The 15,925-nt window shown below is 46.3% G+C and overlaps 1 protein-coding gene across 1 annotated transcript; it reads left to right on the forward strand.

The window, feature by feature from the left end:
* Positions 1–1,866: 1,866 nt before the first annotated feature.
* Positions 1,867–15,356, forward strand: PSMG1 (proteasome assembly chaperone 1). Its single transcript, XM_040423089.1, has 7 exons — positions 1,867–2,040; positions 3,431–3,540; positions 6,713–6,867; positions 7,102–7,164; positions 12,993–13,191; positions 13,569–13,705; positions 15,141–15,356. Exons 1-7 carry the CDS (start codon positions 1,898–1,900, stop codon positions 15,213–15,215), a joined length of 882 nt encoding a protein of 293 aa, XP_040279023.1. The 5' UTR covers positions 1,867–1,897; the 3' UTR covers positions 15,216–15,356.
* The last annotated feature ends 569 nt before the right edge of the window (positions 15,357–15,925 follow it).

Genomic DNA, 15,925 nt, shown 5'->3' on the forward strand with positions numbered 1-15,925 from the left:
TTGCTTGCGGATGCTTGCGATTTTCACGCAGCCCCATTCACTTCTATGGGGCCTGCTTTGCGTGAAAAAAGGCAGAATATAGAGCATGCTGCGATTTTTATGCAACACACAAGTGATGCGTGAAAATCACCGCTCATCTGCACAGCCCCATTGGAGTGTATGGGTCCAGATTCAGTGCGGGTGCAATGCGTTCAACTCACGTGTTGCACCTGTGCAGAATTCTCGCCCGTGTGAAAGGGGCCTTAAAGACACCAGCTACTTATTCAAATCAGAGAACAGTGCCCGTCTGCCCACTTTGGTGCCAGTTTTCGTGCCCAGAACCTGTTTGGGCCAGGCTGATCTCCACTGTATCTGATGTCAGCAGTGGGAGGTCACTGGCCCAAATTCACTTAATTCTTTAAATCACACTTTTTTGTGCCCACTTTGAAGTCCATTTTGTGCCCGTCATTGGTATTTTAATGCAACTTTTTCTTTTACTGTTGATAAGGTGTCCTAAAAATTCATAAAAAAATAAAAAATACAAATGATGTGAATAAGAAACTGACGAATAAGAAACCAACTTCAGCCTCGTTTAGATTGCCTCTAAATACTGTAGTTCTATGCAAAAATACAACCTGCCCAAAAACAACATTAACCCTTATGCCTCATTCATATGTCAGTGTTCGGTCAGTGATTTCCATCAGTTATTTTGAGCCAAAACCAGGGGCGGCCCTGACCACAGAACAGGTGCAGATCTCTCCCTTATCCCTTATGTCTGTCTGTGGAGGCTCCAATCCTGGTTTTCACTCACAATCACTGCCAAAAACACTGATGTGTGAATGAGGCTTCATACGGTCCACTACATCAGCGAGCTAAAAAAAAACTGCATGGCAGAAAAGGGGTTAAACTTGTCAAGGCGGGTGCAGCGCTACAGTTCTCCACACCGTTGTATTGGCTCCCTCTTGCGGACAGTCGTCATTATTACATTATTTGTGAAAACATAAAATCCGAGACTCCCTCTAGCGGTGGGCGTTGGTAATATTCTATGCAGCCGCAATGCTCACTCTCCCAATAGCCTGGTATTCTGTCTCCCTCTAGTGTCCGCTGCTGGTTAGTACAACGCGAATACACGTGCACAATAGATATGCGTCGCTCTCTCTCTCTCTGGCGCCCATCGTGGTGCTCGGCCTCCCCCTGGTGTCAGCTGCTCGTTAGTACAACGCCAATCCCTTTGTGTATGTTGGTTGCCTATGGGCTCGCTTTGGCACCCAGCGTGGTGTTCGGCCTCCACCTGGTGTCAGCTGCTGGTTGCTACAATGGGAATCTTTGCGTGTATAGTTTTGCCTTACTCTAGTGTTATCTGCCGGTTACTACAACTATCTGGATTTATAAGCAATAGCGTGTCAGCTGCAGCAATAACTGATGTTCTGGCTCCCTCTAGTGCCAGGTGCTGGTTAGTGCACGCACTGGTCTGCTTATAGGTCTGGCAGTAGTTTCTGCGCATCTTACACATATTAGGTTACGAGTGGACTCTCGGGCTCCCTCTAGTGCCAATTCATGGCTAGCGCAGCGCGAATCCATGTATGATTTATGGCTCCCTCTAGCGGTAGTTTTAGTCACAATCAGCATCCGCGAGTGGTGTTCTGGCTCCCTCTAGTGCCAATTCATGGTTAGCGCAGCGCGAATCCGTGTATGATATATGGCTCCCTCTAGCGGTAGTTTTAGACACAATCAGCAGCCGCGCGTGGTGTTCTGGCGCCCCCTAGTGCGGGCTGCTAGTTACTACAAAATGAATCCGAGTTCTGCGGAGCAGCGTGACTCAAGGCTTCCCTCTAGCGGTGCGAGCGGAGATTTGATCCCTCCTACATGAAGTCTGTGTCATGCTGCTCACAGTCACTTCCTGCCGCCCGCAATAGACATGGCTACCTTCTTTGGGGAGGTTGTATCTGTGTTCTCCAGGGCTGTGGAGGAAGATGAGGAAGAGGAGGATGAGGAAGAAGAAAGAGAAGAAGACTTGGATGAAGAGGACAAGGAGATCAGGAGGGAATTAGCAAAGAAAAGGTGACTGTGCGTTAACATCTCGCTGCAGCCTCGTTACAATAGCATCACTGTGAGTCAGGTTTTTGTACAGTCTAGCTTCAGTGTAAGGCTCTGTTCACACTCTACATATCAGAAACAAGCGGTTTTCCTTAATTTATCCCAGTTTTGCAATGTGGTCCTTTTGACCCTGTGTTGTTGTTTTTTTTACAGCCAAAATGCATAAAAAAAAATAAAAAATCTATTTCACCATAAGAACCAATAAGCTCGTCACAAACTGCAGCAGTGAGGTTTTTCTGCGTGACCGCACCGCAATGTGTGAACACGGCCTTTACCTGGAGTACTTAACATGTATATTGGGCCGTCATTTCTTGACCCTACTGTGCAGAGGAGTCACTGTGTGACTGGTACTTTCGCTTTGTACCGGTGTTCGTCATCATGAGTGCGGGATATTGGGGGACACCGCTTATGTGGTGACCCCAATATCGCGCACTCAGCTCTGCTATGTGGTGACCCCAATATCGCGCACTCAGCTCTGCTATGTGGTGACCCCAATATCGCGCACTCAGCTCTGCTATGTGGTGACCCCAATATCGCGCACTCAGCTCTGCTATGTGGTGACCCCAATATCGCGCACTCAGCTCTGCTATGTGGTGACCCCAATATCGCGCACTCAGCTCTGCTATGTGGTGACCCCAATATCGCGCACTCAGCTCTGCTATGTGGTGACCCCAATATCGCGCACTCAGCCCTGCTATGTGGTGACCCCAATATCGCGCACTCAGCTCTGCTATGTGGTGACCCCAATATCGCGCACTCAGCTCTGCTATGTGGTGACCCCAATATCGCGCACTCAGCTCTGCTATGTGGTGACCCCAATATCGCGCACTCAGCCCTGCTATGTGGTGACCCCAATATCGCGCACTCAGCCCTGCGGTAAGGATGAACTGCTCCTGATGATTTGTGCGCGCGTGCGCACTCAGGGGTAGGTAGATCTGATGGAACATTTTGCGCTGGAAAATCTACCTACCCCTAAGTGCGCATGCGCATGAAGTCCTTCTCCCGCGGCGCTGCAATGATTTTTTGCTAATCCAGTGGATGTGCACTTGCGCAGCGCCGCACACACCCTCCTCCAGCTGATTCCGGTGCGGCCGTGTCACTTCCAGTATAGCGTTCTGCCAAGGTATAGGAATCTGGCAGAACACCGGTCATCTAATAGCCCTCATCTCTAAACTACTGAGAGGTCATAAAGACTCATTTAAGCCACATTCTTATCAGTAAGATCAGAACTGAGCTATAATAAGTATTTATAAGGTCAGAGAGCAGAGATAAGGAGCCATCAGCTCCTGGTCTGACGGAAAATCCAAAGTTACTGATTGGTAATGATTTCTGATGTCTTGTGTTGTATCCGCAGGGAAGTGACCCTCACGTGGAGCTGTGAGACTGGCGCGGCCATGGAGAAGTCTGACGACCATACACTGCCCTGCTCCAGCCTAATCGTAGGTGTCGGGGACAACGCCACAGGTACGGCAGCAGTTATATGTACTTATATACTCAGTAACCCAATCATAAGGGAGTAAGTGCACTCCTCTCCTGAAATACTCTGTGCTGCTGGTGGACCCCGCCACTTTGTCTCTAACCTCCTTCTTGTCTCCTTTCTCTTCTTCACGGCATGACAGTGCTTCTGTCCTCTCTATAGCCATCACATACGTAGTCAGATCACTGCCCACCACAAGACCAGCAACCGACTCCTTCCCTGAAATACTCTGTGCTGCTGGAGATCCAGCTCCTTCCACTGCCTAAGGGAGCATTCACACGACCGTGTTTTTCTTCCGTGTCCGTTCCGCAATTTTTGCGGACAATGCACGGACCCATTCATTTCTATGGGTCCGCAAAAATTGCGGAATGCTTTTCATTGTCATCCGTGTGCTGCCCGTTCCGTTTGTCCGTTCCTTTTATTTTAGAACATGTCCTATACTTGGCCGCAAATTGCGGTCCGTGGCCCCATAGAAAGTCATTGGGTCCGTAAAAAACGGATAGCACACGGAAATGCATCCGTATGTCATCCGTAAAACATTCTAGGAAACCCCATTTCAGTTTTTTGCGGACCATGAAAAACGGATGACACACGGAAGCACCACGTCCGTATTATACGGACTTACGGAACGGAAACGGAAAGATAACTGAAGACATACTGAACACACGGATCCGTGATATGCGGACCGCAAAACCAACACGGTCGTGTGAATGCTCCCTAATACTCAGTCTGTGACCTCCCACTTGTCTCCCTCCTCTCTTCATGCCCCACCACAAGCAGCCATGTCCTGACATCATCTCATAAGCGGACAGGTCTTGACCCTCCCACAAAACCAGCACACTCGTCTGCTGAAATACTCTGTGCTGCTGTCATTTCCTAAGGTCTATTTAGTCACAGGGTGTTGGTTCACAAAGACAAATAGAAGGTGAAAAATAACAGAAAGCAAGGTCATATATGGCAAATACCTTATAGGGGTCTGTGGCTGTGAGATTTAGGGTTCATGGCAGTCCAATAACCGTATATTGTGTTCCTATCTATGCAAAGGTTTGGATGTTTTCCCCCCTCTCCACTCTCTGCTCTGCTGTGTACATCTAATTCGTCTTTTAAAAAAATAATTTCAGCGTTTTTTGTCTTATAGTGTTAAGTCTCAGCCTCCTCTGCAGAGTATCTAAGTTTCAGTTTCACAGTGAGTCCCATCATTAGGGCTGCAGCTATCGATTATTCTAGTAATCAAGTATTCTGCTGATTAAGCCAACAATTAATCGAGTACTCGAATAAGAAAAAACTAATTAAAAGAACGTTTTCGATAAAAACTCATCAGCCGCCCATGCCATAATTAGACCCCCCTGCTATCCGTATCCCCCCCATGTCAGCAGTCCTCAGCACCATCAGTTCCCTCCCCTGTGACATCAGCTCCATTTACTGCCACCAGTCCCCCCCTCCCCCCCACTGCCATCAGTCCCCAGCCGCAGAGCCAGTCAAATCAAATACTTACCTTTCCTGCTAGGGGAGCCGCCGACACAGCTCTTCCATCCTCTTCTTCACGCGATGCCCTAGGACCTGACGTCGCACAACGCTTAATTGCACTACACCCTGACGATGTGTGTACGTCAGGAGGACAGTGCAGCGTGGTGCCAGCCGGTGGAAGACCACAGAGTGGTGAGTAATAGCAAGCGCTTCACTCGCGCTCCGTGGTCGGATGGTAGAAACGAATCCTCAATGCAAAAATTTTTCATCTAGGATTTTTTTGTGTCGAGTTACTCGCTTGATTCCAGTAATCATTTCAGCCCTATCCATCATGTTCCTGTTCTGACGGCTGGACGTATAAGCCTTATCTCTGAACTTCTGACAGCTCCTAAACACTCAGGAATATGACAGACAGGACTCGCTGAAAGTATGATACTCTGCAACAAGGCTAAAACTTAACCCCGTAGGACAAAACTTGCAGAATTTTTTATTTTTATTAGCAGAAGAGAAATAACATGGACATCATACGCTCCTGTTACACATCATAGTACAAACAAAGATAAAGATTCCTTGTTATCAATTTCTTCAATCGCCTACTGCACTGTTGCGAATTCCATATTCCATACATTCAGGTGGCCCCACTAAACCGGCTGAGCCATGGATCCTCGAGCCGATGACAAAGCTTGCCGCAGTCTCGAGGTTGAGTACAGAGAGTGGGGTGACCCACACCACAGGCCCCGGACCTTCTCACATTTTTGAGGTTTATTGCAGTGTTTAAACACCAACACTATATATGGTAGGATATGGTTTATCTGCAATTTCCACATGGACAAGTTCGGCGTTTTGGGGTTGTACCATCTCGGAGCAATACATTTACGCGCCATAAATAGTGACTCCCTCAAGAATGTCGTCGTGTAATGATCCCAGCTGTCTTCATTCAGTATTCCTAGAAGGCAAACCTCAGGGGTGCAAGCTACCTGAACTGGCAGTAAATTGGAAAGAAAGGCCGTCACCTCCTTCCAGAATGTAGCGATCGGGCTGCATCTCCACATCACGTGCCAGAAGTCCGCCTCCAGTTCACCGCACCTTGGACATGCCGTGGATGATGTTTGCTGAAATTTTTAATAAACACCAATTGAAAAAAAAATGATTTTTAGCCCTAAATGAGTAAAATGCAGCAATAAAAATTATTGGCTCGGAAGGTGTTCATAGCCTTCAACAATCCCCCGCCATCTTAGCCGACCGATGACAGACCTTCATCTGGAAAGAAGTCCGCTGTCCTTAGCATTTTTGTCCTCGCTACAATCTTTCTTTGAATGAACATTCCCAGAACATTTTCAGAAAGATGGTTCCTGCCTCGCCTGGTGTCGGTGAACATGTATGAACCATTATAAAGACCAGCAAGGACTATAATGGGTATGGCTGCCCTTGGCAAAACCATCGTTCACCGGATGCTCGCTCAGGGTTCTCCATCCATCCTCCTACTTCTGTCTAATGGGTATGGCCATCTTAACACTGAGAGAAGGGAGGGGGAGAGCAAAGAGAGCCAAATCACCCAGGAGCATTGTTCTGTCTGATCTGTGTCACAAGCAGCAGCACAGCCAGCTAGGTGAAGGAGTTCCACACACTCTACAACAGCAAAATAGTAGGAAATGGTACTGCTGAAGAATATAAATGTATTTCTGTTTGCAGGGTTTCTGTCAACTTATATCCTGAGCTCTGGGAGCTGGGAGGTCGCCGGCCATATCAGATTATGGAATGAGCGATGTCGAGACCACACTGCCAGAACTGATGCAACGGCTTCTCCATCATCCTGTGTCTTCTACCGATCAGTCACTGATTCCTCCGTAAGTTCCAGCATTAGTTCATGGATAATGATGGTGGGCTTCTGCTCCTACACAGCAGCCAATCTGAACAAGCAGAGCTGCAGTATAAACTATTATGGAGGGTCACAGTAGCAGCCTGAGCCTCTGATGAGACCAGGTAGATTTCAGGCTATCCCAGACCCCCCATAGACAATGCAGCTCAGCTGGAGTCACCCAATTACTTGTCCTCATTTTATTGGGTTCCTTCCGTTTCAGGTGATGCTCTGTCTCTGTAAGTCCTATGTGGCGGAAGATCAGCAGTTCCAGTGGTGCGAGAAGGTGAGAGACAAAATTATTCATCCGGGATGTGGTATATATCCTGCTGGAGTTAATTGGAACAAGCCCATGTAGTATGCGGGCTACAAAAGCTGCTGGTTGGGACTGGATATTAACCCCCCCCCCCCCCCAACAGTCACACTGAAATTGAAAAAACACTCCCGAAAATGTCACTTCTTATTATTGTTGATGTTGAATTTATGTCTGAAGTAAATTTAGTTGGTGCACAGTTCAGGCGGACATGGGCCTATTTTTTTAATTAAAAAAAAAGTGACATGACTACCGTATATTTCGCTCTATAAGATGCACCTGCCCATAAGACGCACCTAGGTTTTAGAGGAGGAAAATAAGAAAAAAAATATATTTTTCATCAGACCTCCCCCCAATGCTAATTAGACCTCAGATCAGACCCCCAATGTAAATTAAACTGTAGGTCAGAGCCCCAAACAGACCTCAGATCAGACCCCAGTGTTAAGCGCACGTCAGATCAGACAAAAATAAATCAACTCCCCTCTCCTGTTTTGGCCGCCGCTCTTGAGATCCATCGCCCTTCCTGCCATTCTGTGCTGTGACTCGACGTCGCACAATGGGAGGTCACAGAGTGCGCCGATGTACTCGTGCAAGTCACAGCACGGGGTGCGGCGCCGGCAGATGAAGACCAGGGAGCGGTGAGTACTGCCGGTTCCCTCTAAGCGCTCCACCGACCTCCTGTACTAATGAGCGCTTCCATATAATGGAAGGATGCATCAGTAGTCGCCATATAAGATGCACTGACATTTTTCCTCCACTTTAAGCAGCGTTTTTGTGTCCGGTTTGCAAAACTGAACAAACCTGATCGAGCATGAAAATCAATGTAAGGCCTCATGCAGCAAAAAACGGATCTGCAAAAATACGCATGTCGTCCGTGTGCATTCCGTATTTTGCGAAACGGAACAGCTGGCCCCTAATAGAACAGTACTATCCTTGTCCGTAATGCAGACAATAATAGGAATTTTTGGGGCGGAACGGACATGCAGAAACGGAATACACACGGAGTAACTTCCGTTTTTTTACGGACCCATTGAAATGAATGGTTCCGTATACGGTCCGCAAAAAAAAACTTAACGGACACGGAAAGAAAATACGTTCGTGTGCATGGGGCCTAAGTCAATGGTGTCTGATCCGTTTTTTTTTTTTTACAAAAAAAAAAAACTGATCAGGCACCCATTGACTTAGGCCTCATTCACACGACTGTTCCGTTTTTTGCGATCCGCAAAAAACGGAAGCCGGCTGTGTGCCTTCCGCAATTTGCGGAACGGAACGGGCGGCCTATTGTAGAAATGCCTATTCTTGTCCGCAAAACGGACAAGAATAGGACATGTTATATTTTTTTTGCACGGCCTCGGACTGGAGCAACGGATGCGGGACAGTACACGGGAGTGCTGTCCGCGTCTTTTGTGGCCCCATTGAAGTGAATGGGTCCGCATCCGAGCCGCAAAAACTGCGGCTCGAATGTGGACCAAAAAAACGGTCGTGTGCATGAGGCCTTACAATGATTTTCACGCCTGATCAGTTTTGTTCAGATTTGATTTAATACAACCGGATCCGGCCGAAACGGAGCCATCAGGATGTATAAATGGAACGGATCCTTTTAATTCAGGTTGTGAGGTCTTCTGCCTCAAAATCTGAATTAAAAATGTGGATGTGAAAGTGGCCTTACAGAGCGAAAAATACGGTAATTTTATCCTCAAGGAGCGGTAAAATCCCCCCCCCCCCGCCTTCCTGTGTTCCAGCAGTCATAACTTTTATTTAATTTTTTTTCAACTTGGCTATATGAGACCTTAACCCCTTCCCAACCAGCACCGTAATAGTACGGCGCAGTGGGACGTGACTTGCCGCCCAGCGCCGTACTATTACAGCGGGCTGATCTGGCAGGAGCAGGAGTTGCGCCCGCCCGATTAGCGGCAGGGTTCCGGCAGTGACTTATAGCCGAACCCCTGCTGTATGTACCGGCATCGGTAAAAACCTTTGATGTGCCGCGGGCCGAGCTGACCGCGGCACGTGCGATGTATGGGGAGGGAGGGAGCAGCCATCGGGTCCCCGCGCTGCTGTGACGGGGACCTGATGGCAGGGAAGGCAGCCCAATGCCTTACTTATGTCCGGTACAAAAAATCCCTTTATTGGGAGACGCTTTAGTGAACAAACGTGGGAAAGGTTGTTAAGTTTCGGCTAACACACGTTTGTTCACTAAAGCGGCTCCCAATAAAGGGATTTTTTTGTACCGGACATGCTGCCTCCATCATCATTTATTGGACTGTATACATAGGAGCCTTGATGGATCTAGGTCTCCAGGCAGGCTGCTGCATTCCGGATGACCGCAAGTTCTGGTGAGTGCGACTCCACAATACTATCTTTATACAATGCCTTACTTAGGCATTGTGGCTGCCTTCCCTCTTAGGCCTAGTTCACACGAACGTGTGTGATCCGTGGCCGTAATACACGGCCACAGTTACGTGTGCATTCTGCATCACGGATGCGGACCCATTCACTTCAATGGGTCCGCAAATCCAGAATTGCGGAACGGCCGCACGGAACGGGACCCCTCGGAAGCACTACGGAGTGCTTCCGTGGGGTTGCGTCCCGTACTTCTTTTCCGCAAAAAGATAGGACATGTTCTATCTTTTTTGCGGAACGGGCGGGTCGCGGACCCATTAAAGTGAATAGGTCCGTGATCCGATGCGGCTGACCTACGGGCGACGATCGTGCATTGCGGCCCGCAATTTGCGTTCGTGTGAACTCGGCCTTAGCCTGTGAGATCCAGCCCTCTGTATTACACTGGTAATACACTTACAGCCAATGCACCACGATACAGAAGTATTGTGATGCATTGTAAAGGGGATCAGACCACCAAAAGTTGAAGTCCCAGAGTGGGACAAAAAATTAAGTGAAAAAAAATAGTTTTACAGAAAAAATGTAGTTTCAAGTAAAAAAATTAAATAAAAGTGTCCTTTTCCCAAAATAAAGTACATTTTATTTATTTTTTAAATGGGGAAAAAAAGAACAGTAGACGTATTGGGTATCGCCGCGTTCGTATCGACCGGCTCTATAAAAATATCAAATGATCTAACCCCTCAGGTGAAATAAAAACTGTGCATTTTATGGTTACCTTACATCACTAAAAGTGCAACACCAAGCGAAGAATGAGCCCCTACCTAATACAACTGCCAAAAAATTAAAATAAACTATGGCTCTCAGACTATGGAGACACTAAAACATGATTTTTATTTTTTTTTGTTTCAAAAAATGCTTTTATTGTGTTAAATGTAAAAAAAAAAAAAATGTACACATCTTAGGTATTGCCGCGTCCGTAACAACCTGCTCTATAAAAATACCACATGACCTAACCCCCCGGATGAACACCGTAAAAATAGATAAAATAAAAACGGTGTCAAAAAAAGCCATTTTTATTTTCACCTTACATCACAAAAAGTGTAATAGCAAGCAATCAAAAAGTCATATGCACCCCAAAATAGTGCTAATTAAACCGTCATCTCATACCGAAAAAAATGAGCCCCTACATAAGACAGTCGCCCAAAAAATAAAAAAATAACTTTCAGAATTTTTCTAAAATGCTTTAATATGTAAAACTGAAACAAACAACCAAAAAAAGTAGGATAAGTAAAAAAAAAAACTATGGCTCAGAATATGGAGACACTGAAACATGATTTTTTTTTTTCAAAAATGCTGTTATTGTGCAAAACATAAATAAAAAAAGTATACATATTAGGTATCGCCGCATCCGTAAGAATCTGTTGTATAAAAATATCACATAAACTAACCCCTCAGGTGAACACCGTAAAAAAATACTTGTCAAAAAAGCAATTTTTTGTCACCAAGCGATTAAAAAGTCATATGCACCCTAAAATAGTACCAATCAAACCGTCATCTCATACCGAAAAAAATGAGCCCCTACATAAGACAGTCGCCCAAAAAATAAAAAAATAACTTTCAGAATTTTTCTAAAATGCTTTAATATGTAAAACTGAAACAAACAACCAAAAAAAGTAGGATAAGTAAAAGTGTTTAAAAGTTATTACCACATAAAGTGACACATGTCAGATTTGCAAAAAATGGCCTGGGCAGGAAGGTGAAAACTGGCCCGGGGTAGAAAAGGTTAAAGGGCTCATCTCGCCGTTACTGTCAACAAGTAGGCTAGCTGATACCTGGTGAAACGGCTTCTGTTTTATTTTGGGTACGTGTCCAGCACAATGCATCTCATTCAAGCATGATAAATAACATGACATTTAATATAGCTGGCATTTTTGGACACGGCGATACCAACTATGTTTATCTTTTATCATATACATTTTATATATGTGAAATTAGAAAGATTTTTTTTTTTTTTTTTTGTAACGTTTAATATAATTTTTTATTATTTTTAAAACTTATTTAGACTTTTTTTTTTTTTTTTTTTTTTTTTTTTTTTTTTTTTGTACCCTTACAGGACCTTATCACTTGTACTATTCACAGCAGTAGTTTTCATTGACTAAGGCCTCATGCACACGGACGGTTTTTTTTGCGGTCCGCAAAACGGATTTCCGTTGTTCCGTGATCGTTTTTTCGTCCGTGGGTCTTCCTTGATTTTTGGAGGATCCACGGACATGGAAAAAAGTCGTTTTGGTGTCCGCCTGGCCGTGCGGAGCCAAACGGATCCTTACTGACTTACAATGCAAGTCAATGTGGACGGATCCGTTTGACGTTGACACAATATGGTGCAATTGCAAACGGATCCGTCCCCCGTTGACTTTCAATGTAAAGTCAGGAGTCCCTATTATACCATCTGATCGGAGTTTTCTCCAATCCGATGGTATATTTTAACTTGAAGCGTCCCCATCACCATGGGAACGCCTCTATGTTAGAATATACCATCGGATTTGAGTTACATCGTGAAACTCAGATCCGACAGTATATTCTAACACAGAGGCGTTCCCATAGTGATGGGGACGCTTCAAGTTAGAATATCCTACGAACTGTGTACATGACTGCCCCCTGCTGCCTGGCAGCACCTGATCTCATACAGGGGGCTGTGATCCGCACAATTAACCCCTCAGGTGCCGGACCTGAGGGGTTAATTGTGCGTATCATAGCCCCCTGTAAGAGATCAGGTGCTGCCAGGCAGGAGGGGGCACCCCCCCTCCCTCCCCTGTATTACATTCATTGGTGGCCAGTGGGCCCCCCCTCCCTCCCCTGTATTACTGTCCATTCATTGGTGGCCAGTGGGCTTCCCCTCCTAATTAAAATGGAAAAAAAAATCACACTAAAATCTTAATTTAAACAATAGGGACATTTCTGATGACATATTCCCTTAAGATCAGAGTATTAGAAGACCTGGTCACATCAGCCGTTATCAGTGACATTCATTTGAAAGGAAGCTGAGCTGCAGTACCCTGGCGCGGCCACTACGCGGTGTGCGGAGCCGCCTTCTTCCAGCCCCACCCACTTTATAGTTTCCAACACTGGCAGCAGACCGACTGAGCTGATTGGTTGGAGTGTGGGGTGTTGGATCCCCACTGATCTTGAGGGTGAGGGTAGGTCATCAGTATCTAACGGAAAACCCCTTTAAGATATGGCTCCCCCTAGTGTTGGTGTATGTTACTACTCAAGTTGTTGTTGGGACAGCTGAGTGACAACCTGTAAGGCCATCATGACAGGTCCTACTGTGGTTGTCACTTACTTCGATGGTAGATCTGCCATCTCTCATACTGGAGAGGGAGACTAGGTCACTGGAAACGTGTCCATACTGGTGGTCACCCCTGCACTTCTATAACTTTGTTCATCTTGGTCTCTTCCAGGTTTTCCGCTGTCTACAGACGTCCGGTCTCAAGGTGACCATCCTCTCCACATGTCCAGTGACGGACTATAAAACCGCAGAATCCACACACAATCTGCCGGTCCCATTTCTGAAAGTGGTGACAACGCAGCAGTACACGGACCGCACCCCGTGCAGCTACCTGGAGCAGCCGAATATCGTGGACGGGCTGCCTGCAGCAGGTATTCCGGATTACTGATCCCATTAGTCCCGGCAGATGACGCCTCTATTAGGTGTCTTGGTCTGCACGGAGTTGCTGTTACAGGTGTAGTCAGCTTCCTGCCAGCAGGGGGTGCACTATAGGGTTGTGGGGAGACAGCAGACTGGGGGCTTCTATGTAGGCAGTGCGGTGGCTGGTGCGTTGTATGTCCGATCCTTCCCCGACATCTACTATCAGCTAGTAGTCTGGACATACACATGAGTCGAGCACCTTGTGACCGTTGCAGTGGAAATTGTGCAGGGAGGGGGAGTAGTTAAGCTTTGACATGGCTTATTCTTTCCAGTGTCCCGTATTACATTCTGGACCATTAGCTCTTAAAATACACCATTCCTTTTCCAGTGATGTCGTATTGTCAGGTGTGGGGGATCCCTGCCGCGTTCTACCGGTGCTACACGGATATCGCCCAACTGGACACGGTCACAATTGAAGCGTTTCGCCCCGTGTTATCCTGTCAGAACATGAGTCGCCTGGCTGCGGTAAGAAATAACCCAACACTGTGAGAAGCTACCGGATTAGGACACGGTGGAAGCCGCAGTACAATTGCTCCTGCCCACCGTTGACATCATGGAGGGTCCTTGCAGCACAAAGCGAAGGAGATATATATATATTTTTGCTGCATCTGCTGAACAATCGTTCAGCCTTCTCTCCTGCCTGCACTGATCTCACTCAGATCACACACACTTCTCTCACTGCTGTATGAGCGCTCTGCTAGATCATCAAGCTTCCAGTCAGGGAGGTCTGGCACTGCTGGATCATTCCGACTGCTGACTTCAAAGAGGACCTTTCACCGATTCTTACCCTATGAACTAAGTATACAGACATGTAGAGCGGCGCCCGGGGATCTCACTGCACTTACTATTATCCCCGGGCGCCGCTCCGTTCTCCTGCTATGCCCTCCGGTATCTCCGTTCCCTAAGTTTATGGTAGGCGGAGTCTGCCCTAGCGCTGGCCAATCGCATTTCAGAGCTCACAGCCTGGGAGAAAATAACCTCCCAGACTGTGAGCTCTGCGCTGCGATTGGCCAGCGCTAGGGCAGACTCCGCCTACCATAACTTAGGGACTGGTATCTCCGCCTACTATAACTTAGTGAGCGAAGATACCGGAGGACATAGCGGGAGAACGGAGCGGCGCCCGGGGATAATAGTAAGTGCAGAGAGATCCCCGGGCGCCGCTCTACATGTCTGTATAGTTAGTTCATAGGGTAAGAATCGGTGAAAGGTCCTCTTTAAGATGCAGACACTTTTTAGCAAGATTTTTTTTTTCTAAAAAAGTGCGTCTCATAGTCCGGAAAATACTGTATTTTATTATTTTATTTTTTTTAAATCGAATGGATGGCTTTTTGGATATAATTTTTTGAAGTCGCTTCATGTATTCTACTCCCTGTCCTGGCTCCTTAACTTCCTCTTTGTTTGGACATTTAGCTCAGCAGACAGTCTCGCTTAACTCTCTCTGTCAGACCATCACTGTGACCAGAGAGATCCCCTTAAGTGACTATTGACTCATCACACCGTACACTGATCAATGCAATGCTCCTCTGTGGGCATCTTTATCTCGGCCTATCGAGAGAACAATGGCGCTGTCATACTGTTATCCCAATTCTACACCTACTATTATCATCAGGATTACCCTGCAGACATCTTCCCCTCACAGCAGCAGTAAACTCACTGTTGATTACCCATGTATATAGGAGATCTTATGTGTGATTGCTACAGAAGGACAAGATTTTGTATGTAATTTTCAGTGGTATAGTACTGCCAAAATCAAAAGGAAAAATGGCCAAAAATCATCAAAAAAATTTTTTTTTTTTTTAATAATAAAATAAAATATACCCATTTCTGACGGAAGTGTCCCTTTTAAGATGGGGAAAAAATGAAACTAGTAACTGCTCCCTTTTTTTTTATTTTTTTTTAGAAATCTGAAAAAATTGAAGAAACTCTGAAGAAAACGGTGACGACCATTGAAGTCCAAAGCAACCTGTACATATAGGTTTGATGTTCCCACCCGGATGTTTCACTGATGGAACTTGTCAGGGACTAATAGACTACAACAGAAAAGATCTGAAGCTGTGATTTAGCAGTTTTTTTTGTATAGAAGATATGGTGGGGATATGCCATAAATGTAATACCCCTTTAAAGAAGAACTCTGAGTAAAACTGACGCACTGTGTTAGGGCTTGTATGTGTTCCGTTCCATGCATTGGGCACCACAATTTACGGTCCCCAATGCACGGAGAACGTTAAATGGGTCCGCATCCTTCCGTTCCGCAAAAAGATAGAGCAAGTTCTATCTTTTTGCGGAATGAAAGAACGGAACCCCATGGAAGCACTCCGTAGTGTTCTGTTCCATGCTTCCGTTCTGCACCGTTCCGCATCTGTGGATTTGCGGACCCATTGAAGTGAATGGGTCCGCATTCATGATGCGGAATTCACACGGAACGGTGCCCGTGTATTGCGGATCCGCAATACTGAAACGGAACACATACGTTCGTGTGAACAGGCCCTTTATGCTGAGGGGATGGAGCATGACAAAGGGATTCCAAGAAGACCAAAAAAAGAAGCTTTGCATCAGTCATCAGTAGCGGGTTGTGCGCGACTGACATGGACTATACATGGGAGCGACCACCAGAGGGCGCCGATAGCTATGATCAGTGTGCAGGGAAGAGAGAACAGAGCCGCTGTCTAATGACCGCTCTCCATT

Source organism: Bufo bufo, chromosome 3, assembly GCF_905171765.1.
Source record: "Bufo bufo chromosome 3, aBufBuf1.1, whole genome shotgun sequence".
NCBI lineage: Eukaryota > Metazoa > Chordata > Amphibia > Anura > Bufonidae > Bufo > Bufo bufo.